The following is a 25,112-nucleotide window of genomic DNA, read 5'->3' as shown; positions in this document are numbered from 1 at the left end:
CTGCCACATCTGTGATCGACAGGGTCAGTGTTCCCCTCGGGCAAGAGCACAGTGACTGGGAGCCTAGTCTTGGCGGGTGTCCTGCCGTGCCTCGTCTGCTTCCTGCTTGCACCCTCTTCGAGTTGACGGTGCACCTTCCCAAGGCCTGGTCCTACTCCTGGCATTAGGCTAACGGGGGATGTCAGAGTCGGGAGTCGTGAATAGTCCCTACGGAGAGAAAGTCCTCTCTGAGCCCCTCAGGTGATGAAGATGACAGCATCTGGTAGGTAGAAGGCCACTCTTCACACACGTTTAAGCAAGCTGACTGTGATCAAAAGACTGTCAGACATCATGCCCTCCCCACCTGTGAGATAACGGAAGAACTAAAGCTAGAGTTTTTATGAGTTCTAATGAGAGAAGACAACAGAGGATGTGTTTACCCTTTGCAACAAGGCCCTGTAGACATGGCCATTGCAGTGACATGCTAACACAAGACAATACTGCAAGAAAACTTATGGCAGAAACTGCCCTAAGTGTTGGGAGGTGGACCGGAACATAACTTGTACCGATAGAAGCTTTGAAATGTTCTAACAGCACAGGCTAAGGAATTCTGGGTAATTTCCCATAAGGCAGTGCAGACTGTAGGGGAGTTGGCCTTGGGCCGGGGGCAGGGAATAAGGTCTGGTGGGGAGAGGCAGTAGACACATTCATTTATTTCAGACTGATTTTTAAAGATAATTCTCTGTTCCTTTTAGGGTCAACTCAAAGGTCTCACTTCTTATGCCATTTGAGTCTGTCTTCATGGTACTTAGGGAGCCATTTGGGGAAAATGTCTCCAAAGGCAGTTGCTCTCTTCCTGCCACAACCAGTTCACTCACCAGGAGAATATTTTGTTGTTAGTTGTAACTAAATCTGCTCGACTGAGAGTACAGATCCCCACGGCTCCCTTCATTTCTTCATAACCTCATTGAACAAGTGTTTTCTTGGCCCCATTCTGTGCTGGGCGCCACGCTGAGTGCTGGGAATACAACAGCAAACAAAGCCAACAAGGCCCCAGCTCTCACACAACTCTCCCCCTAGTGACTGGCACTGAGGCAAAAGCAGACCGATGCAAGGCAGCGTGATGAGCTCATTTCCAGGGAAGCGTAGGGCACAGCCCTGTGGACCACATAGTCGGAGGGCCCCCACGCAGTCAGAGAGTGAGTGGCAAGGAGAGGTTTCTAGAGAATCTAGAAAGACTCAGGAATTGAGATCTGAGAGCTGCTTAGGAGTGAGCCCACGAAAGGGAAGAGGGCAGTAGAAGCTAACCGGCAGAGGTAAATGCTCCAAGATGAGAGAGGCTGTAGCCATGGGAGCAGCTGAGACAAGTTCTGTTTGACTAAGGGTCCACTAGACTTAGGGGGTGAGTGAAAGTGCTAGGCAGTGATCGGGAACAGGTCATGCAGGGCCTTGTCCACCTTGTTAAGAAGTTGGCAATAAATAGGCAGTGGGAACCCACTTAAAGGTTTTGAGCAGGGCAGTGACATTTCAGAAGGATTCTGGCTGCAGAATGAAGACTAGCTTGGAGGAGAATGAGAATGGAGATACAGAAACCAATTTGGAGGTTATTTCTATCGTCCTCCTGAGAGACGACTGTGACATGACTCTAGAATATTGTCAACGGGCATGGAGAGAAGTGGGTAGATCCCAGTAACATTTTGGAAAGAGAACTGACAGGACTCAAAGGCTGATGGGAAAAGGAGGGTGAAATTGGAAATGACTCTCGGGTTTCTGGCTTGAGTAACTGAGTTCATAGTGGTGCCATGTACTGAGATAGAGGAAACAGGAGGGATAGAAAGTTTGCGAGTGGGAATGGAAATAGAAGCAGGGTGATGGGTTAAATTTAGGATATATTGAGTGTGAGCAGCTTGGCATACACTTGGGTATTGGAATCCATCATTTAGATCTGGGCTGGAGCTATGGTTATGAGTCATTTGCACAGATATTAGTAGCTAAACCACAGAGGTATGTAAGAATGCTCAAGGAAAGTGCATCAAGTCAGAAGGCAGGACAGAACCCTGGAAAACAACCACATTAACCTCAACCCAGGCATGTGCCCTGGCCCGAGGACCTCTTGGTTCCTGGGTTGATGCTCAGTCGCTTAGCCTGCCTGTGATTATTAATGTACCTGTCAACCTCCCATCTCTAATGTTTAGAGCACCTACTACGTATCAGTTACTTTGAATTGTTTTTACTTCTGTGGCGTCACTTATATCCCCACCACATAGGGGAGGGGTGATAGTCTCCCTACTCTTACAGAAGAGGAAGTTAAAGCTAGGAGAACTTAAGGTCATATGGCCACTAAATGACCAAGTGGGGATTAGATCCCAGTCTGTCTGACTCTATAGCCCATTACTCTCTGCTATAAGCTCCCAGGGAGCAAGCAGTGTTCTGAGTCATCATTATACATCTCATGGGAACTCAAACAGCACTTTGCACAAAGAAGATGCTTGGTAAATATTGATTTGAACTATGACCTGACTCCCTGAATATTTTTAGTGTTCTGGCATTTTAGGGTGTGCCCAACTTTCTCTGAAGAAACCATTCAACTATGGGAAAGAAAGAAAGAAAGAAAGAAAGGAAGAAAGAAAGGAAGAAAGAAAGAAAGAAAGAAAGAAAGAAAGAAGAAAGGGAGGGAGGGAGGGAGGGAGGAAGGAAGGAAGGAAGGAAGGAAGGAAGGAAGATGCTCTTTACATTCAGCAAGGCATCAAATGTGCTAAGTTTACAATGTAGACAGTAAGATGGCAAAATGAAAACAGTTTGCTTTCCTCCTCTAGATGACTTCTTTAAATTTAATAATCCCATCAAGGGTGTTAACCACCCCACAGAATCTCCCATGCAGTCACCATAAGAGATTACCTGAAGCATGGCCAAATTCCAACTGAAACCATTCTCTCTTCATTTTTCAGGAGCATAACATGTATGGCTGGTGGGTAGGAGAACTAAACAGCCTCATTGGGATTGTTCCAAAGGAGTACCTCACAACTGCCTTTGAAGTAGAAGAAAGATGAAGCCCAGGTATCCGAACTATTGCCAATGAATGTGTTGGCCATGCCTTTGTTTCTCTGTGAAGGATGAGAGTTGCCAGTGAAGTAGCTTTTCTTCATTTCCAAAGGTGATGCTAATAATTCACCACTGAAAAATGATGATTCTGGAATTGTTTTTCCTAAGTTAGGGGACTGTGTCAGTTATGATTAAGTTCAACTACATGTGATAGAAAACTCAAAATAACTGATTTAATTAACATAGAAATTTATTTTTCTCTTCTGTAAAAACCCAGAGGTAAGTAATACAAGGTAACTAGGTCCCAGGTACCTTGCTTTTTTGTTGTTGTTTTTTGTTTTTGCTCCACTGTGTGTGGCCAACATTCCTAAGGTTACCTCATGGTCTAAGATGGATGTTCCAGCTCCAACTATCATGCCTGTATCCTACCCAGCAGGAAATATAAAATAAAAGGAAAAGGGCACACCTTCTCCTTTTAAGGACACTTCACAGATGTTGCACATACCACTCCTGCTTACACTCCTATGGCCAGAACTTAGACACACAGACAGGAAGACAAAGCTGCAAAGAAAACTTTATTGTATCTAGCTTAAAAGTGGAAGATGGGTTCATTAATAAAAGAAAAAGGGGCCCTGACCGGTTTGGCTCAGTGGATAGAGCGTCGGCCTGCGGACTGAAGGGTCCCAGGTTCGATTCCGGTCCAGGGCATGTACCTGGGTTGCGGGCACATCCCCAGTAGGGGGTGTGCAGGAGGCAGCTGATCGATGTTTCTCTCTCGATGTTTCTAACTCTCTATCCCTCTCCCTTCCTCTCTGTAAAAAATCAATAAAATATAAAAAAAATAAAATAAAAAATAAAAAGGGGAGAATGGATATTGGGGACAACTAGGAATCTGTGCCATAAGCATGGGTCTATATCCCAGCTCGCAAATCCAGGCATGGCACTATTTCCCCCAAATGCCCATGTATTACAATATGATTGGCCAAGATTAGGAGCCCAGTATGAGGATTCCTAGGGAACATAAATTAACTTTTAGGTGATAAAGAATATGGCTTGCCTTTTATGAGCAAGAACCACATCATATTTTAAAATAGTTGGGTAAGTGCTTGCTTTGGGTAAGGTAATGTTGCAATCGCTTTGGCATGGAATGGGTCCTGTTTAGAATTAGGATGGTGATAGAGGGCACCCAAAGCTAGCATGATGTCACTAGCTCCATCTTCCGGCCTGAAATGGGAGCCGATTTTATTGGTGGGGGTGAGGGATGACATGTGTGACAGTAATACAAACTGTCCTTGGGATCTTCCAGACCAGGCGGATTCTTTTAGGAAAATACATAAGGATAGATCTTACTTTCAGATGCCCTTGTACAACCGTAAAGCACCAGCGCAGACCTGTCGCACAGGTGTGACTTCATGACTTTCCCAGTGAGGGCTCCATTTCCTGGCCAGGAATGTAGAAGGGTTGGAATTTTTCTCTCAAATCTAAGCAGGTTCACAGGTTTGACTGATTTATTTAATGACAAAGTTGTTTATCTCCTCATTCTCTTTGACCCAACAATTCCACACCTAGGAGTTTATCCTACAGCTACACTTCCGCACATGCAAAATGTTCATCACACAAGGTTATTTGTTTGTAATAACAAACCATTGGAAATAAACTAAATGTTCAATAGAGAACTAGCCAAATAACTGTAGTACATTCATAGAATCGAATACTATGCAACAGTAAAAAAAGAAAAAAATTCTCTGCATTGATATGGAATACATTCTAAAATATGTTGGTAAATAAAAAATTTAAAAAGTAGCAAAGAAAGGTAGGCCTAACTTACTCCACTCATGTAAAAAGGAAGTTTCCAATTGCTTATAAATGTACTAGAGGCCTGGTGCATGAAATTTATGCACCGGTAGGGTCCCTAGGCCTGGCCGGTGATCAGGGTCGATCTATGGGGCAACTGGTGGGGTGATTGGGGCCCCCACTTGCACCCTTGGGGGTTGCTCGCACCTGCTTTGGCTGGCCTGGGGCCTGCAGGCTGGGAGCAGCTCCTGCATTGAGCGTCTGCCCCCTGGTGGTTAGTGCATGTCATAGTGACCAGTCTTTCCACCAGTCATTCTGCCATTTGGTCTATTTGCATATTAGGGTTTTATATAGATAGATGAGATGCTCTGGAAGGAAAAGAAAATGCTAATGCTGGTTGCCTCCAAGGACAGAGAAGCTGTATGACTGTGAGATAGGGAGACACTTTTTACTCTGTGCCCTTTTATACCTTCTATATTTTATTTTTTTTCTTTTATTATATACCTTCTATATTTTAAATCAGACATGCAAATGTATGTGTTTTTCCTCCTGTAGGACATGTATCCTTCTCTCTAGCCTGCCTTTATGAAGAAACTGATCAAGAGCTCCCACTTCCCACCTCTGCTACCCCACCAACACCACGGACTCTTCTCTTTACTGAAGAGACCCACGTCTCTGACACCTGTTAGTAACTGTAAACCATCAAAGCACAAGTGGGAAGAGGCATATTCAGCAGACCTGTTACTACGCCTGCCTTGTCACAGCTCATTCCATCTCTAAACACGCCCGCACAGCCACGTCCGCCCTTCCCACAGGCTTGTCACAGAGAAGGCGAGAGAGAAGGAAACCTCCTGTCGAAGGTTTTTCCTTTGGAGAAGGGAGTCTCTGCTTGTTTTGTCTGATTTGAAAAGCACAAATAAACTTCTGATTCGGCTCCTGGCCATGTGTGATGGTGCTGCGTTTCTTTTGTGATGGCATCAAAATGCGGGTTCTGGGCATTCGCGCCAACTCCATACAAAGTAGGAAGGGATAGCCAGAGGGAAAACAAAAGTCCAGAGAGAGAAGGGGACTTGCAGTTGTCTTGTGGGGTAGGAGCATCTCTGGAACCTAGGCCTGCCTGCTTGGTCTCTCAGACGTCCTTTGGGTACCTCCTTGGTTATTTTTCTCATGTGCTGAATCTCTCTGAAATGAGACAGGGCTAGAAGAAAGTCCTTGAAGTCAGCACATTGGAGAGTTCCCTTTCCCCCTCAGTTAACTACCCAACGGAGTCCTGTACGGTAGCAAGTCCTAGATAGGGGCCAAGCAAGAACTTTGAAGAGGGCTTGTGTATACACAGCCCTGTTCCTTTTCCTGTTGCCTGTACCTAGCACTCAGGTTATCTGTACCTTGAAGAGGCAGCAAAACAGAGTTACTAAGAACATAAACTCTGGAACCAGGCAGCCTGGGAATAAACCCCAGTTCCCCATTTACTACCAGAGCAAGTTACTTGACCTTTTATGCTTCAGTTTCCTCACCTTAGAAGAGGTATACTCCCTCTCACCAGGTCATTAGGACGATTAAAAGAAAAACACATGCTAATGTACTTAAAACAATGATGGGCACATAGTAACTCCTCAATAAGGGTTAGCTGTTATTATTGCCTATCTACATAAGAAATTTTGGAAAATGGGCAACTGAGCAGCCAAAGAAATTTTCTTTCATGTAAATTACAGCATAGGGAATATAGTCAATAACATCATAATAACTATATATGGGGCAGGTGGATACTTAAAATATGGGGCGGGGGACCACTCTGTAAAGCACATGATTGTCTAACCACTATGCTGTACATCTGAAGCTAATACAGAATAATATTGAATGTCAATTGTAACTGAAAAAGTAAAAAGGAAAAAAAAGAAAATTTATCTCTGAAACTGCCTATCCAGAGCAGTCCTGGATGGGTAGTAGCCTTCCTCACCTCTATGACAACCATATCATAGCCCTGCAGAAAGACATTCATTTCACACCATCCAGAGAGAGAAACCGGGGAGCAAACAGGAACGTTGTCAGTGGATTCCATGTTTCTCAAAAGATCCTATGCCAGCTCTTCATTTCCAGATTTTCTGACCCAGGAGTAAAAAACAATGAAGCCTTTTGTGTATGCGCTGTAAAAAGAGGTAAGAAAAGGGGAGGACTTAGGTCTGGGAGAAAAATAGAAGAGAGATAAAAGGCAATACTGAACTGTCCATAAGGTCCCCTTCATTTTACACAGGGTGCTAACGGACAAGGAACCACTAGGTGGCAGCATATGAGCAGATGAACCAAAGAGAACCAATGGCCTCCAGCTTTAGGAACCTTTGCACCAATCCCAACCTACAGGTAAGGACAATGGGCATTGTTCTAACATGTTTAACAGAGGGAGCAAACAGGAACCCCTCTATGATCCTGATTGTTCCCTCCCTGGAGAACCCCTACAGACCCAAGTTTGGAAGGCTGGGAGGCTGAGGAGAGAATACCATTGTGGCACTGCTCTGATTGAGCAGGTATCTGGGGCAGGGGCAGGAGGAGGAGGAAAAAGGAGCCAAGTCAAGGTAACTTCACTCTCTGCACAGTTCAAGGCTCTCTCAACAGCATAGTCATTGGCTTCCAGCATTTAAAACAAAATCCCCTTAGTGCAGTCGTCCCTTCTATATCTGTAGACCTGAGGAAACAACCATTGGCCAAACTGCAAAGGTAGGCACCACACTTGGACCGCTGACCCTTCTAGCTGTAAGCCTCAAGTGGAAAAAGAAATCAGATCGGCCCTGGACGATGTTAACAAATAGACTGATTGGAAACCTGGTCCGTAGACATCTGGCTATCTCTGCCATTGTTCCATACAGGAGAAGATGGTGCAAGTTCGATGTGTTGATGAGACTATCTACGGGGCTGAAGGGCATTATCTGTTAGGGTAAAGTTCTAAAGGACACCTTTGGGAAACAATGGATTCCTACGGTCTTCCTGGAGATCATCCTCACCTCGAAAAACTGCCCCCCACTCAGTATATCAGCCAATAGCCTCAGAAAGCAACTGGCTAATCAGGTTACCACTTCTCTGACTCCACTAACCAAATCCCCACCTTACTGCCTGTGACTAACTGGATAACTAGGGGTGTTAGACCACTTAACTAACCACATTAAATGTAGAACAGGTTCCTTTTTTTTTTTTTTTAAGAATGGGTTCTTCATAGCCACTAATTGATCTGGCATGTGAACTAGGAGAGGGTTAGAGGTGGGAGACTTTTTTTTCTTCCTTGATTTTATGTTAAGGAGGGAAAATAAGAAAGCTCCGATCCTAAATTTAAGAAGCAAATGTGTTATCTGCCTTTTACAGATAAATAATTTACACAGAACTTACTGACATCCACTGGATAATCTGACCTGGGGCTGGTATAGTTTGGCCTGGATTGTCCAAACTAATATCTGAGAATACTAAATACTCTGAAAGCCATCTTTCAGCTACATTTCATTAAAACTACATTTTTCTAGTGTTTTTTTTCTGTCATCCATATAGCAAAATAGCATAGACACTGTTTTGCAGTTACCTCAATATTACATTTCCCCACACAATGGCCTGTTCTATCTCTTAGAAGTCTGAATTTAATTCAAAACCAACTATATCTTTCCCTCTGGTGAATAAAAATGGGAAAGAGAATTCCTATTAAGTTTCATTTCCTAAACCCAGACAGTTTGATTCCATTTAAAGTGAAAGCAATGCCAAAAGGTAGGGCTGATTAGATGTCCTCCCTCCTGTTCCAGATAGATATTTTTTCTAAACCTAATATGTAAGGAATCGCCTCGATTTCACATTCTCATTAACTTTATTTTTTGCACTTTAGCTTGCTCAGTTGAGCTGCCTTATTTGTAACCAGTTAGTCTTGCCAAGTGGCAAAACTGAGCATCTGCAAGGTGGTGACTTCGACAAAAATCACACAAAATCTGCTGTAAGGGAGGAAATGAAAGGAGAGACTATTTATTTTTTTTTAATATATTTTTATTGATTTCAGAGAGGAAGGGAGAGATAGAAACATCAATGATGAGAGAGAATCATTGACTGGCTGTCTCCTGCATGTTAGACCGAGCCCGCAATCCAGGCACGTGCCCTTGACCAGAATTGAACCTGGGACCCTTCGGTCCGCAGGCCGACGCTCTGTCCACTGAGCCAAACTGGCTAGGGCTGAAAAGACTCTAAATTCTCAGTCTGCTGCTTTGCTTGTTGAATCACTCGTAGTCTATTGCAGTTACACACCTCCAGTGACACATTTTCAAAGCCCACATTCCATGCCAGTCACTTGCGACACAATAAAGCCGTGATGTCAATGCAAAGAGCAAGACGTGGGGTGGAGGGGACGCACTCATGCCTTTAAAAAGCAGCCTGAAAAAATGGAGTTGAAGCAAAGCAAGCATGAAAAAGAAAAGAAACCAAAGTATGTTATTTTCTGTTCTTCCTTGCATCTTAAGAACAAACACTCCGATGTCAGGGACAGAGGTGCTATAATCTTTGGCCAAAAAGCTCTCCCGCGGGTCTCCCCACCAGGAGTGGTGCTGATTTGCCAATTCCCAGAGCACCAGCAAAACCGGCGGGGCTGACTTTAGAAAAAGCAGCCACTACACAGAGGATTATCCCTGCTACACAGCTCAGTGACTCCAACTAATTTTCTAGTTTGTGGATTACCATCGTCCCTTGCTCCTCCCCTCCCTTCCCCTCCTGTCCAGTCATTTCATTTCCCATTTGAATTTACAGAAATTGGGTAGAGAGTTTGAAACTAAAAAGCGATTTTTCTTCTTCGGGGGATTTGAATGATTCTCCCTATTTCCCTATCAAAAACTAACTGTTCAGAAAACATGGTGGGTTTTTTCTTTTTTCATTAGTATAAATCAATGACCATTCTTTTGCAACCCTTTGGAATTCAATTAATACATTTTTAAGATGTAGATATAGATATAGATATAGATATAGATATAGATATAGATATAGAAATATAGATATATAATCTCCAAAAAAAAAAACTATTGTATTAGAGGTACAATTAGTACAGTGGTTCTCAACCTTCCTAATGCCGCAACCCTTTAATACAGTTCCTCATGTTGTGTGGTGACCCCCAATTTCATTGTTACAAATTGAACATAATTAAAACATAGTGATTAATCACAAAAACAATATGTAATCATATATGTGTTTTCTGATGGTCTTAGGCGACCCCTGTGAAAGGGTCGTTTGACCCCCAAAGGGGTCGCGACCCGTAGGTTGAGAACCACTGAATTAGTAGGATGACCATATAATTTATTTTCCAAACAGACACTTCAGAGACTGAAAGGGGGAGTTATTCATAATGACTCCAAGAGCACAGTTGTAAACCAGGATGAGGGATCACCCTAAAAATAAGGCAAAATGAGTTGCCCAGTCACCAGGGGAGTGGGTGGTAGATAGATTTCCTGGTACAATGTCCCTTCTAATGAAGTCCTCTCCTCTGCAGGCCTGGTATCTAGGCAAACCCTGCCAACTAGGCTTTCTTTGCCTGACGCCAGGCAGTTCTGAGAGGCCTGGTGTCTCTAGCTGCTTGTGGGGCTGGCTGGCTGTCAGCAGCTGTGTGTGTTCAATTCCCTCCTGGGGCCCCATCACACCCCACCACCTCTCCACCTGGCAGAGTGCCACCGAGGGGAGCATTTTTGTGGCACTGAGCAATAATGTGCCACTTCCTGGCCTCCTGTGATGAGAGTAAGTGCCGAGAGGCTTCTAGTGCTGGTCCTCCACAAGGGCATCTGGCCCCACTGCAGACACTCTTAACCGGATGGTGAGCAGCTGGCCACCTTTTATCCCCCACATCTGATCCTGGAGCAGAAAGCACACTTCAAACACTTCCGTTTCCCCCACCATCAGACACATGTCCAGCACTGTGCTGCCTTGAGTCACCAAGGGGCATACGCACACACCACATCTACTGGAAGCTCCTACAGTAAGCACCCTCGCTGGGCCTGTCGCTAATATATCCCCACCTCCGGAAAAGCATTACATTATGTTCCCTTTTTGCCCCCACTGACCCCCTCCAGCCTGCCCCTCCCCCCGAGGCCTTCCGCACCCTATTGTCTGTGTCCATGGGTTATGCATATATGCATACAAGGTCTTTGGTTGATTACCGCCCACCCACCCATCCTTCCCTCTGAGATTTGACAGTCTGTTCCATACCTGGCAGTCATTTCTTTTTAAAAAATATATATTTTATTGATTTTTTTTAGAGAGAGAGAGGGAGAGGAATAGAGATAGAAACATCGATGAGAAGAAACATCATCCATCGGCTGCCTCCGGCATGCCCCTGACAGGGGATCAAGCCCGCAACCTTGGCATGTGCCCCAACCAGATTCAAACCAGTGGCCTCTTGGTGTGAGCTACACCGGCCGGGTTTGGCGATCGTTTTTTTTTTTAAACATTTCCAAGGCAATGCAATGGAAGTTTTGGGGGGCAGAGAGGGCAAAACTTGGAGCTTATTGCTTCACTCTGTTAGTGCAGGGTTCAACCTGGCACAATTGACATTTTGAGCCAGATAATTTTATGTTGTTGGGGGCATTGTAGCATCCCTGGTCTCTAGACACTAGATACAAGTAGTACCCCCCCCCACCCCCCCGCCCCAGTTCTGACAAACAAAAATGTCCCCTGGAAACCAAATCACCCCTGGTTGAGAACCATTGTCTGGGGGCATTTGGGTGTGCTTAGGACCAAGCACAGAGAAACTGCCCTGCCTTTCAGAAGTTTGTGCCTGAGTGATAGGCTGGGAAGACAGAGTACGCATGCCATGAATTCCTCGGGGTTTAAGAACCACCAGCGAGCTCCTATGCTGCACAGACACCTCTGAGATTTGCTGGCCTGCACCACTGCTGATTTGCACTACAAAAATGATGTTTTCAAATGAATAAGCCCATACATGCTGGTTTAGAGCTGCATCACACCGACTCTCTCAGCAGCTCTGTGTACGTCCGTTTCCCTTTCCAGTGGCAGAAATCCCTGAAACTCTTGGTCAGGACCAAGTGAGATGCTGTGTACTGTCCTTCAGAGCAAGAAACACGGGTTCATAGGAACAAGCGCGGAAGACGGCTGCAGCTCCAGGCGGCGGCTCTGCTTCCCCCGCCTCGCAGAGTGGGCGGGTGCAGTGCTCGCCGCAGTCCCCGGGCAGGCGGAAGCGAGGAGAGGCAGGACAGATTGGCATCTCCTGGTTGTGATTTTCCTGGTTCTTCATGTTAGTTTAGGGGAAAGTTTTCTCCTACAAAATGACTCCCGTGAGCTGTCAGGAACCAAAAGCACAACCACAACACAACCAAAACCCACTGCCTTCTCAGGAGGCTGAGATAAGATGAGGGGTCCAGTGCCTTTGTTGTCTGCGCCCGCACAGGCCAGACAGGAGGGCCATCGCTGGCCCCGCTGCCAGCCAGAGCCCTGTCGAAGCTGCCTCCCTCGGGCCCTGAATCTGAGGCACCTGGAAGGGTTATTAGCAGGATTGGAACTCATCCCTCTGCTGGGACCAGATCATAATTACAGTAATTTTCTAACAGAGCTCAGCAGTAGGACTGTTTAATCAGCATCTGACTCCCTTGTGCTCCCAGCCCTCATCACTCAAGGAGAGGAGTGGGATGGCTCTTAAAGAGACAGTGCTCGCCTTTCAGCATTTGGAACAGATGTGCCCTAATTGGTAGAATATATCTAAGTCTCGTATGGGCAGGTTGCACTGTCTCCAACAGACCGCCTCGGGCTCTCACTATCCTGGGCCTTCTGCGAGGGACCCGGGTGGGGATGTCGGGAGGCCTGGCTTCCCACACCAACATGGCCACCAGGGAGGGGACATACACAGGGCTAGAGCACTCGTGGAAGGACCTAAACTAACTGCCCCTGCCCTAGCCGGTTTGGCTCAGTGGATAAGAGTGTTGGCCCACGGACTGAAGGGTCCTGGGTTCGAGTCCAGTCAAGAGCAATGTACCTCAGTTGCAGGCTCAATCCCCAGCCTGGTCAGGGCTCATGTGGGAGGCAACCAATTGATGTCTCTCTCACATCGATGTTTCTCTCTCTGTGTGTCTCTCTCCCTCCCTTCTACTCTCTCTAAAAATCAAAGGGAAAATATCCTCGGGTGAGGATTAACAAAAAATTTATTTTAAAAAAACTGCCCCTTCCAGATGGTATGAAGAAATAAGTGACTGGCTGGAAGGACGGGAAGGAGGGACTCGACAGCCACAGATAGTAATTGTGGCTGGTGGCTCTCCATAACCCAGATTACAGAAGCATCTCATGTCCCTGCCCTTCCAGGGGGGAAATCCTTAAAGACTTTCAGGTGACCCCTTAATTCTCACTCTGGCTTTACCATCTCTCCCTACTTACTATTCAAGCCTCCCTTTCCCTGCTATGCAAGCACCTTGTTTTTTTCCTCCTCTGCTTGTGGAGTGGACCAGGTCTCCCCTTAATGAAAAGGAAGCAAAATTATTCACTCTGTTCATTGAGTCAGGAGCACTGTCTCCTAAAAAGTGTGGCTCTTGTTATTCTTCTGAGTGTAAATTGTCCATATTTATTGTATCTTGAGAGGTGAGGTTCCAGCACTCCAGTTCCAAAGCCAGCCATGACTAAGGCGGAACTGATTTTACCCAAGTTATTTCTCTAAGACAGCGGTTCTCAACCTGTGGGTCGCGACCCCCTTGGGGGGTTGAACGACCCTTTCACAGGGGTCGCCTAAGACCATCAGAAAACACATATATAATTACATATTGTTTTTGTGATTAGTCACTATGCTTTAATTATGTTCAATTTGTAACCATGAAAATACATCCTGCATATCAGATATTTACATGACGATTCATAACAGTAGCAACATTACAGTTATGAAGTAGCAACAAAAATAATTTTATGGTTGGGGGTCACCACAACATGAGGAACTGTATTAAAGGGTCGCGGCATTAGGAAGGTTGAGAACCACTGCTCTAAGATGTTAGGACTGGCTCCTGCTGCCCTGCTGGAAGCCAGATGTGTGCGTGCGTGCGGACTTGGGCTTTGCGGCAGTTCCTGAAACAGCTCCTTAGAAGAGCTGAGGCAGGGAGCAGGTGAGAGATAAGAGGTGGGTGGGGGGCTTCCATATCGGTTAAGGAAACCCTCGGGAAGGAAGGTACAGTGGTTAGAACAGGAACAGGGACACTCGTCTACAGTTCAAAGGGTTACCTTGAGCTGGGCAACGTGCCCTCTACAGAGCCGGTCCCTGCTGGCAGAGGGCCACCCGGGAGGGGTGGCTTAGGATCACTGCCCCAGCTCGACTGAGGAAGTCACTATCTTGCACGACAGTGATTATCTGCTTGGCTTTAGCCGAGTCTCAGCTGGCTGCTCACACATAAACCCACAGATGCCACTCCAGCCGACTGAATGCTCCTGCGGCCTCCGAGAGGCAGGCCGGGAGCTGGTCTTTCCATTTCTACCTCCAATCCCACCTTGCTTCCTCCAGGCCCACTGTCGTCCTCACCGGTAGGTGTTAAGAATATTCAGCAAGAGCTAAGGCATATAAACAAATTCACAAACTTAATGTCAAAAAGTCACGATCACCTCCCAGGCAAAGCTACCAGAGAGGGTACGAGTTGCTTAGGACTTGGTGTGGATCGAAGGCCTTAGCAGTCAGAAAACAGAACCGTGGAGGAGCTCTGATTTCTAAGAGCAACTGAAAAGAGAAGGGTGGTTTTTTTTCTCTTAGTAGTGGTGGTTTAAGATTAAAAAAAAAAAAATCTGGGGGGTAGGGGGAAACACCTTGTCTTATAGAGCTTGGAAAAGACCTCTCACATGAATATATTCTACCATCATCTAAAACATATTTTTTTATTTTTTCTAAAAGGGAAAGCTTTTTTAAAAATATATATATTTTATTGATTTTAGAGAGGAAGGGAGAGGGAGAGATAGAAACATCAATGATGAGAATCCTTGATTGGCTGCCTCCTGCACACCCCCTACTGGGGATCGAGCCCATAACCCAGGCATGTGCCCTTGGCCGGAATCAAACTTGGGACCCTTCAGTCCACAGGCCGACGCTCTATCCATTGAGCCAAACCAGCTAGGGCTAAAAACATATTTTTAAAAACCATGCTCAGCTCAACTCAAAAGTTTCCTCAGCTAGAAAATGAGTACAATACTTGCTCTGCCCTCCTCATTGGGCACCAAGGTCAAAAATGATGTATGTGAAACTTACGATTTTCATACAAGAAAACCCCCCTCCCCCTCCACCCTCCTACACACATTTCCTTCCACCAAACAAAACCAAACCCATGAGCTTGGGATCACTCATCCTGAGTAACAGATGACTGGACTTGGGCCATGGAAGTAGCTGTTGGAAGAATGGTGACTACATCAGGCAGAGAACCTACCTCAATCCTGAATTCTAACAAAAAAATACTTTCTTTCTACAAAACAGCTCAGTAGGCCACAGAGGTCACCTGCCATGGGAACTAGCCCTGAGTACACACAGGGACAGAACACACCACGATAAAGGCAAATGGCATTGCCTGGATGAAGGAGGAAATCCATTTTTGCTGTTTTTCTGCTAACTGCAGGCCTGTATTAGAAAAATTTTTCCGTTCTTAGCACATCTCCTCCCATGGCCTACACTCAACTCTGCACCAGACAGCGAGGGGATGGTGCGTGGCCTTAGATTAACTGAGATGCTGTTATATACACTGCTGTTCATGGATCGTTAAAAAAGCCAGGAGTCAGAAAAATTGCATTCGTGTCTTTGAATGGCTCCTGCTGTCCCAGCAGCCTACCCTGCTGGCAGAACTAGCTGCTGAGCACCAACTCCAGACGAAAAGGAGCGAACAGAAGAAGGCCAACCCAGCTTGCTGTTTTTTGGCTGAGTAGGGAATTGACACAGACCACCTCCAGCTCCTGTCTGGAAGTTTTGAGATCAGAGAGCTTCAGGCACAGCTGGGTTCACAGCTGCACCATTTGGAGCATTGGACTCATTAATATTCATGAGTCATCCCCACCAATCGGCAGAACGGATGCCATTAGCTTAGCATCTGTCGGGTTTTTGTGAGGGTTGTGTATGGAGTTTTTTTTCCCCTTTTTAAATGAACTTCTTTTGACATTTTGGATTTGCCTCTGTAGGTTTTCTCTACTCGCCTTGCTCTGCTGCATCATATAAAGGAGAGACTCAGGGGAGGCGGGCAGGAAAGAGAGATGAGTCCCAGCCAGGGCTTTGCATCTGCCTGTTGACAAACTTTATTTCTCTTTCAGCACCTGGCACCTCAGACAGGCTTCGAGGATGGAAGCAGCATCAGGTAAATTATCCCTAACAAGGTTCATGCCCATACCTGTGAGAAGAGCTGGATCCCGGCTGTCTGGAAGACGATCCTTCCTCCAGTAGTGAACTTGAGCTGCACTCACAATGCAGGAGCTGCAGTGCACAGCTCTGAACCATTATTTCCACGCTGATAAATTCATGATTTATGAAAGTAACTAGTGCCAGCCTTCATTCCCTCCTTCTCTGCCACAGCTTGTTAGACACAAATTGCAACAACAGTCTTAAATAGTTGAATTTTATTTCAGGCCAAAGCCCCTCAACTCTGAACTAAATGCCATGACAGTCCCACAGCACAGGCTGGTAAGAGAGCGCAGAGGGATGGCCAGGAGGGAGGAGTGGGCGAGAAGAACCACACACAAACCCAAGTGCAGAGCAATGCCGAACGCCAGCGGCACGCATCCCCTACCAGCTCCGCTCTCAGCGGAGGGGAATTATGGCAGCAGGAGGGCAGAATGCCTCATTGTCTGAAGGAAGGCGCGTTGTTCCTCATCTCTGTCCCTAGAGCCCTCTCTCCGGAAAGAAACAAAGCCCGTGCGCCCCATTGACTGAACATATGGCCGCCCTGCAACACAGCAGAGGGACACTGTAGTGGCTGAAGCCCTGGGCGGCAGGGAGCTGTTACTAAGGGGGAAAAGGGGGTTTCAAAAAAAGAAAGGAGCTCATTCTATCCTGCAGAAAAGATGCTCACGTCTCTGCTTTATAACCAGAAGAGACAGTGGCAGCCCAGGACAGCCTTTTCCAAAACAAAGCTCCCTGAGCTGTTTGCCCTTTCTCGGCTGCGAACAGCCACTTCTCTTTTGTGGTGGCCGTGACCTATTTTGAGGGTCTCAGGCCCCACACAGCCAGGCTGAGGTCTTGGAATATACAGGAAACCCTAGCGACAGGAGTCACAGCACCATTCCATTCAGTGGTATTAGTGGAGGAAAAGCAAGGAGGTGGGAGAATAAATACTCACCACCCTGTCCATGCAAGGAGGTAGGCAAGAGGCCAGCCTCCCAGAATCAAAGTGCTGCAGCAAAACAGAGCCAGTGGGAATACAACTACACAAGCATTTCTGCCGGGACAATATTCAGTATGGCAGCTGAAAATCGGCCACTTACAGATCCCCCAAACTAGTAACCGGAGGCAGTGCTCATGGGCCCATTAACAAACATCTAAAGAAACTCAGCTCCCAAGGGAGTAAACATGGGCCTCTATTCAAAATCAACAGCCCCTGGATCTTATGCTTAATTTATAAACATCTGCATACTGTTTATTCCTATGGAGGAAGTTTAAGGAATTGTCATGACCAACCTCTATGCAACCAACCTGAGCAGAGGCAACTGTCAAACACTAAGCAGCCCAACCTCCCCAACTGCCCTACGTCCATCCAATCCCACCCAAGTGCCTGCATCTTCTCTGTCCACTTCAGAGCAGAACCCAGAGCTCAGCCCAGAACTCACTTTTCTAAAACTGTTTCTAACTGACTAGGATCCAAAGGGAGAGCGTGGTCCCCTCCCAAAGACCTCCTCACAGGCTGAGGAGCACAGGGTCCTTCATCGGGTCTTGCAAAATCACAGCATGATGGTGAGGTAGGGGGAAGGGGAGGGGGGCTTTCCCAGGAAGGAGCCTCAGAGTCAACAACAGGAGCCCACACCTCAAAATGGTCCTTTTCTTCCTCAGGAGGCGTTGAGGGAGAACTACTCCTGCCCGATCTTGGAAAAAAGCAGCAACTGGAAGAGTGGGAAAGGGAAAAGAAGGGACAGATAAACAAAATGAATGGATAAACACAAGTGAAGACAAACAAAAGGATGGATTATTAGTCAGCCACAAAAAGGAATTAAGTACTGATCCACACTACAAAATGGATGCACCTTGAAAATATACTAAATAAAAGGATCTGTTTGTATGAAATGTCCAGAATAGGTAAATCCAGAGTCACAGAAAGTAGATGAGTAATTGCCAGGAACTAGGGGTTGGGGAAAATGGGGAGTCATGCTAATGGGTACAAGGTTTCTATTGGGGTGATGAAAATGTTCTAAAATTAACTATGGTGATTAATAGTTGCACAACTTTGTGAATGAACAAAAATGACTGAATTGTACACTAAAATGGTGAAATTTATGGAATGTGAATTATTTCTCAATAAAGTTATTTTAAGGGCAGGGGGGAGATAAAGGACATAAGAAAGCCTTCTCTTCTTTCTCCCCAGGTTTCTAGAAGAGAGCCTGCTACCCAGGGATGGGTAACACCATCCCTTGGCTTGAGTAAGAGAACCGCACAGGAGCAGGAGAAGGCCTCTTCTGAAAGACTACCAATGCTGTGACTTTACTTTCTCTATCAAATGGACACCTCACTGACCCAGGTGACAGTAATCCTAGCTCCTCATGTCTCAAAAAAGAGAGCTTTAGTTACCTCTTAGGCTGGTCTCCTTTAGCCAAGTGAGAAGAGCCCTGCCTCTCTTCCTGGGCCCAGCCGCAGTTTGACATAGCGTAGCGAAGAATGGCGTCAGACACGGTCGTGCGGCTTTGGCCCCGGACACAGGCTTCTATCTCAGGCACCGAAAGCTGGCTTTGCAGGAAGAGGTGTAACTGGCTGTCTGACAGGAGGACAACACTCTGCAGGACCCTGGGGTAAACACAGGTAGGACAGCACGTGGCATCACCCTGAAGCTCTGTTCTCCCCAACCCCATCTTCTCCTTTTTTTAAATGTCTTTTTAGTGATTTCAGAGAGGAAGGGAGAGGGAAAGGGAGAAAGAGATAGAGACAACAATGATGACAGAGAATCATTGGTCGGCTGCCTCCTGCACGCCCCACCCTGGGGATCAAGCCTGCAACCTGAGCATGTGCCCTGACTGGGAATCGAGCCGTGACATCCTGGTTTATAAGTCGACGCTCAACCACTGAGTCACGCCGGCCAGGCCCCAACCCCATCTTCTGAAGACTCTGGCTTGAGTGAGCATGAAGAGTACAAGAAAAGGGTCTACCCCCAAATATATGTTCAATGCGCCATCCCGCCTGTCACCTTCCCCCATCCCTGCCCCTACCTCAGAAGGCAAGGGCTAGCCTGCCATGTTCACTCACTTTTCGAGGAAGTGCTGCAGACCTTGTCGTCGCTTCTCAATGAACTCATCTGAGCTGCCAAAGAAGGTTGACTTCCCAGGAAGTTCCGGTACAGGCCTGTGGAGTCGCATAATGTAACACTCAAGATAAGTGTAACATGTAAGACAGTCATATCAGCCCTGATCAAGGACATCCCCTAAAAAGAGGCACAAATCACTACAAATAGCTTTTAATAAGGTGGCAAGGGTGGGAAGCTAACAATGACTCACTGCATGCCATGTTTCAAGCCCTACGCTAAATGTTTTACAAACCTTATTTCACTAATCCTTCCAAACTCCATGAGGAAGAGATTAGTGTTCTCATTTTACTAGCAAGGAAAAGAATCAGAGCAGTTGAGAAAATTTCCCAGTGCCACACAGTTAATAAGCAGCGGAGCTGGTATTTGAACCAAATCTATAGCTTCAAAACTCCACGCTACTGCCCAGCCTGTGTTGCTCAACCAGGTCAGAGCACATGCCTGGGTTGCAGGCTCAATCCCCAGTAGGGGGCGTGAAGGAAGCAGCCAATCTATGCTTCACTCTCCCATCAATGTTTCTCTTTCCTTCCCCTTTCCTCTTCCCAAAAATCAATACAAAAATATTTTAAAATATTTAAAACAGCCCTCACCAGTTTGGCTCAATGGATAGAGCGTCGGCCCGTGGACTAAAGGTTCCCAGTTTCCATTCCAGTCAAGGGCACATACCTTGGTTGCAGGCTCGATCCCTAGCTCAGATCCCCAGCCCCGGTCAGATGCGTGCAAGGAAGGAGGCAACCAACCCATGGGTTTCTATCACATTGATGTTTCTCTCTGCTTCCCTTCCACTCTCGCTAAAAAAAATCAATAGAAAAACATCCTCGGGTGAGGATTAACAACAACAACAAAAACCAGCAAGGCTAGAGATGCCCAACTTTTCAGGGGAATTTCCAACTGGCTTATGAAGGCCTGACCCATGACAATGGCCTCATCAGTCCCACATGGTAATTAACTGGCTAGGTCATCAACAGGCCATCCGTCACCAGAGGATTCAGTGACCATTCTGTGGTGGAATCACTATTCTAAATTGTCTCCAGTTTTTAGATTTATTTGGGAGGTATAGGGGAGGAGTGAACAATACTCTTTCTTAAGGCTCTCAGTCTGTTGAAAAGGTCTTTGCACATACACACACACACACACACACACACACGTATCACAATTTTTACAAGTCAAATGGACAGGATCACCACCTGTCAAGTAAGTCCAGGTGCTAAAAAGTTTCTGATAACCAGTGATAGGCACATTTAAAATGCTAGCAGAACATGTGTTTAGCCCTAGACTGATACATACAAAAAAAGAAAAATATTTTTTACATTTCTATGGCACTCTTAGGTCAAAAAACCTAGAAATAAGAACTCTGTTCTTTACTTTTTTTCACTAATTGGAAAACATAATTTAAGAACAGATTTCTCAGTTTCCTTAGGGCCTGGCATGTTGCCACGTTTTCCTCACTGTGAACCCGAATCCCCAAGTAAGCACCTAAAAAGCCAGTCTCAGACCCAAGAAGGAAGCAAGAGCAGACTCACACTAAACCAGCGTTTCTCTGTAGCTGCTTCCGCAGCCACACGAACTCACGGTAGCGGCGACGCACACAGGATGTCTTGGCAGTGAAGGCCTTGCTGTTGGTCTACAGGAGAAAGTACATGAAGAGGATTTAGTGGGAAAAGACCAATATCACACGAACTCCCCGTCGTCGCTCTCACTGAGGATCTAAGCCACTAGGCCACAGTCCTGATCAGGGGCTCCAACTAGAGCAAGATGCCACCAGGCAGCCTGCCGTCAACTCTCAGGCATACCCCAAGCTCTTCTTCCTCTCCTCCCTCCTTTTCTTCTGTCTCGGGCCTGGCAAACACATCCACAAACAGGTGCTGTCTCAGCACTATCCCGCAGCCCTGGCAAATGTTGATCCCAATACAGAAGTTTGATGCACTTACATGGAGGAAGATCTTATAATCTACGTAGGAGTTCCAGGAGCCCTCATTCTGCACACGGGGGTCCTGAACACGCACAGTGATCACCTCCTGGAGGCAAGAAATGCTCCTTCAGCTTCGGCTCAACCATATAGCACGGCAGCTTTGACAACTCAGGTTGCCAGACTTTTTCCAAACAGACAGCACCAGCTTTCATTCATTTGTCCATTTACTCATTGAATTCAAGAAATATTTATTGACCCATTATGTGTCAGGCACTTTTCTAAGACACTGAGGGTAGAACATGAACAAGAGACAAAAATTCTTGCCCTCATGTAGCTTACATTCTAGTGCAGTCTAAGAAATGGAAAAGTCAGTCAAAATGGAACCTCATTTCCCAGAAATGCCTTTAGTACTGCTTTCCCTCTCCCGGTTTTATTTTGAGCTCATGGAACCACCTAGGTGTTACCGTCAGAAAGATACCACGAAGCAATGATTTGCCCCTTTTCCCAAATCCCCTCCAACGTTTGCCCACCTGTTCTGTGGAGACCACATGCTTACCTCCTGCTCTTGGTTCTCCAACATCCTACATCAAAAGCCCATTGCAAGAAAACATCTGAGGAGATGCAAATGACAAGGGGACAATCATGTTAGTGTGCTTCTATTCTTATCACTCTTTACCAGGGAAAAAACCTGAAAAACTTTCATGGACCCTCCTGGGGAAAACCAGGCACCTTTTCTCATTCTAATGTAAAACTTAAGAGGAAGCAAAAAAAATAAAAAACTCACCACATTAGCTCTATGACCGCGACAAGCCCTGGGGGATTTGCCTCCCTTTTGAAACCATGGCCAAACCCTGAAGTAGGCCACCTCTAGCCAAAGCATGTTTGGGTCTGTGCAGTGTTCGCCTCAAGCAACAAGATTCCATTGTAAACCCTTTCTGCCTGAAGACTGCAGGCAAAAAGCAGTGTCTTGTGGGGGCACACAGCACAGCTGTGCGAGTGAGCCTAACATCGCCCCCTCCTGGCTGCTCAGAGACAGCCAAACCCCACCAAACAGCAGTGCTCCTCGTCTCTCTTCGTCGTGCTAAACCACAGTCACCTCCCCAGAGATAAGTCAGCGCTGGAGAGCAAGGAAGCACCAGAATGGGGTGCCCAGTGCTGATCTTCCCTTATCTAATCTGTTCTCCAGAACCCAAGCCAATGGTTCTAATTATCTCCTTGCTGGACATGTACCTCTCTGCCCAAACACTCCACAGCTGCACAGGGCGACTCAGGATGTTTTCACTCCTTTGTAAAGATTCATTAAAGCCTAAGCTGCCGATTTCCCCCACGGTGGCCGTTTGCATGTGCAGCGACATCGCCCACTCCGACAAGGGGACCATGAAGGTTGCAGCACAGGGTAACTCAAGTCCAAAGGGGCCCATGATGTCACCTTCTGTTAAAATACAGCACTAATCTTATTACTCCTAGAACCACTCCAACCGCACCCACCCTGGCTGCCACCTGCGCCCCCTTCTCCTCTCTTAAGAGCGGAACAATAAGGTTTAATTTCCCTTTTCAATTTACCTTGAAATGAAAACTGACTTCAGCCAATACGTACTGCCAACAAATGATCCCGGCTGGCTCCGGAGAAAACAAGCCTATCTCTAAGATCCCCCTCTCTTCCCCCCATTCCCATTCGCACCCACTCGTTTTTACATTCCCACAATTAATTTTAAACACATTCCCTTATTAGTTCTGCCTTACCATTAGGAGAGTGTGTAATGAGTTTCCTTCTATCTTATGTTTTGCTAACACAAGGCAAATGTTTCAGGAGAAGGGAAACTCATTTACACCACAAAATTTGCAGAGCAAACAGCTTTTCCAGTTCTTCCCAGTATACCAGGTCTCTCCACACACAGACACTGCACTCAGAGACAAAACTGCATGGTATGTGACAAAGTTGGGCTACACCATCGAGCCACCCGAAGGTTTTATGATGGCAATACCATCTTAAACAGTATTCTTGCTGACAATCTGCTTTTTCATCGGATGCAGGCAAAGGGGTCCTGAATGGAAAGGTAGGTGATGCCAATGCCATAACAACTGATGTGCAAAATCTCGATGTAAGTAGTCAAATGCCCGTGACCAAAAAAGGCCAACTCACTGTGAACAATTAATCTCCTCCGATTTAAAAATATTTCTTTCTCTTTTCTTTTCAGGCATTTGGTAAACTGCCAGCATAGGAGCAGAGTTAAAAGATTCTGAAATGTCTTTTCACGAAAGTAACAACAGGAAAGACAATGCCAAGGAAATCATAGCCACCCACAAGCTCGGTGGAGCTCAAACGTCTCCTGTGCCTTGAAAGGTTTGCCAAATGAAGGACTATAATTGAGTAACTAAACGGTCAGCACTCTCGGACTCAAGAAGAGTTGCCTAAGGAAGAGTTTGCACCACCTCCATGTGCAAGTTCCTCTCCTTTCCTTTGGGGCTAATACCAGTTAGAAACAAATGGCTGTAAACTGGCTTTTAAACAAATCCTAGGACCCCAAAGATGCTGTGTACTTGAATCTAAAATGAGAAGGGCACTAAGAAAGTTTCCAATGTAACTTTCCTTAAAAACACACTGGAACAAATACAAAAACCCAGACGTCAAGTAGTAACTTCTATTCTCCATTAGCTTCCTCCTCATAACGCCACTCCTCAGAAGGAGATGGAAGTTCAGTTCTTTGGAGCGGAAAAGGGAAGTGAATTTTAGCTCTATAATCTGGGAGATGGATCCCTGTCACCCAAATAAGAATAGAGTCTGCGATTATCTCAGCTCCTTATACAACTCAGTGCTAACTCCATTTCTTGGGTCCATTCAATCCCATCTGAAGTTTCCTCTACTTTCTCCACCTGAACCAGCAGCACCAAGAACTCCAGCCAGAACCCAGCTTTTTGCGGTTTACAAAAGTAGATTCTTTGTAAAGCTTTCCAGATCTGAAGTTTCCTCTACTTTCTCCACCTGAACCAGCACCAGTAACTCCAGCCAGAACCCAGCTTTTTGCTGTTTACAAAAGTAGATTCTTTGTAAAGCTTTCCAATGTCATAACAATTCAAGGCTTTAGTTCCACCATTTTCCCGCCCATTTAAACGACTTCAAGAGACAGGTTAAAAAAACACGCCAACCCGGTGGTAAAAGTATACTGAGCCACGGAGACTTCCATCCCTTCTAACTCATTCTGGAGCCAGCTGGCAACTCAAAAAGCTCTTCTTCCTGAACACCCACCCGCAGGTGGTGGAAGACGCCTCCCGCGTCGGACCAACCTCCGTGTGTTCTCACCAACCAGCCGAGCCCCATTCTTTTGTCCCTCTGTCATTTGCCGATCCTTCCACTTAGGAGGTAAGTCACAGAGACGACCACAAGCTAAAACACTTGCCAATACCCATAGGCCTAACCGTTTGGGTAAATGTCCCCAAACCTGTTTATTCCGGCCACACACACACACACACACACACACACACCCCTTCATTCTTAACACCTAGGAGCAAAGGGCCACATAGTCGTTCTCCTTTGCCTGTTGAGCTTGCAGAGTGGGAAGGAAAGATGCTTTAAACTTCTGTACAAATGAGCAGAAGGCCCTGGCGGGCTAGCTCAGTTGGTTACCTGATATGCCAAGGTTTCGGGTTCCATCCCAGGGTCAGGGCACATACAAGAAGCAACCAGTGAATGTGTACATAAGTAGAACAAAGTGATGTCTCTCTCTCTCTCAAATAAATAATAACAATAACAATAATAGTAATAAATGGAAAAGCTGGGTTTCCTCCCCTGGATCCCGAGCAAGTACAGCCTTTACGCAGAAGGTGAGACAGCCCTAGGAAGTCCAGCGAGGTCCCCATCCCCAGCGCCACTACTGCCGCTTAAGCCCGCAGCCCTCCCCGGAGCAGGACCTGCCTCCCCGCACGCCCACCCCCCCCACGCG

General features: G+C 46.2%; 2 protein-coding genes across 6 annotated transcripts in view; one reads left to right on the top strand and one right to left on the bottom strand.

The window, feature by feature from the left end:
* SKAP1 (src kinase associated phosphoprotein 1) overlaps positions 1–6,054 on the top strand; it is a 246,283-nt gene extending 240,229 nt beyond the window's left edge. Inside the window, exons 12-13 of the mRNA XM_005862004.2 lie at positions 2,928–3,036; positions 5,371–6,054. Coding sequence (XP_005862066.1) covers positions 2,928–3,029 — 102 coding nt within the window. The 3' untranslated portion in view covers positions 3,030–3,036; positions 5,371–6,054. The remainder of the gene's footprint in view (positions 1–2,927; positions 3,037–5,370) is intronic.
* Positions 6,055–6,887: 833 nt separating this feature from the next.
* On the bottom strand, positions 6,888–24,039 carry SNX11 (sorting nexin 11). 5 transcript variants are annotated; one of them, XM_014536198.1, is made up of 7 exons: positions 21,728–24,039; positions 21,191–21,277; positions 20,783–20,883; positions 19,205–19,300; positions 18,536–18,748; positions 17,778–17,853; positions 6,888–6,959 (listed from the first exon to the last, which is right to left on the bottom strand). In XM_014536198.1, exons 1-7 carry the CDS (start codon positions 21,749–21,751, stop codon positions 6,903–6,905), a joined length of 654 nt encoding a protein of 217 aa, XP_014391684.1. In that variant the 5' UTR covers positions 21,752–24,039; the 3' UTR covers positions 6,888–6,902. The 5 variants fall into 5 exon arrangements, with proteins under 5 accessions (XP_014391684.1, XP_014391686.1, XP_014391685.1 ...); XM_014536200.1 differs by lacking the exon at positions 6,888–6,959 and adding an exon at positions 8,950–9,207 and having other exon boundaries at positions 21,728–23,591; XM_014536199.1 differs by lacking the exon at positions 6,888–6,959 and adding an exon at positions 11,245–12,088 and having other exon boundaries at positions 21,728–23,593.
* Positions 24,040–25,112: the final 1,073 nt, after the last annotated feature.

Source organism: Myotis brandtii, unplaced genomic scaffold (genome assembly GCF_000412655.1).
Source record: "Myotis brandtii unplaced genomic scaffold, ASM41265v1 scaffold157, whole genome shotgun sequence".
In the NCBI taxonomy this organism is placed as follows: Eukaryota; Metazoa; Chordata; class Mammalia; order Chiroptera; family Vespertilionidae; genus Myotis; species Myotis brandtii.
The sequence above is the reverse complement of the archived record's forward strand: the minus strand, read 5'-3'. Positions and strand labels throughout refer to the sequence as shown.

Coding starts and splice junctions, on each gene's coding strand:
- SNX11 (XM_005861944.2), bottom strand. CDS start 21,751: ATGTTGGAGAACCAAGAGCAGGAG. Junction 20,884..21,190: donor ATTATAAGATCTTCCTCCAT/GTAAGTGCATCA, acceptor TTTCTCCTGTAG/ACCAACAGCAAGGCCTTCAC. Junction 17,854..18,535: donor AAAGGAGACCAGCCTAAGAG/GTAACTAAAGCT, acceptor CCACTCTTCCAG/TTGCTGCTTTTTTCCAAGAT.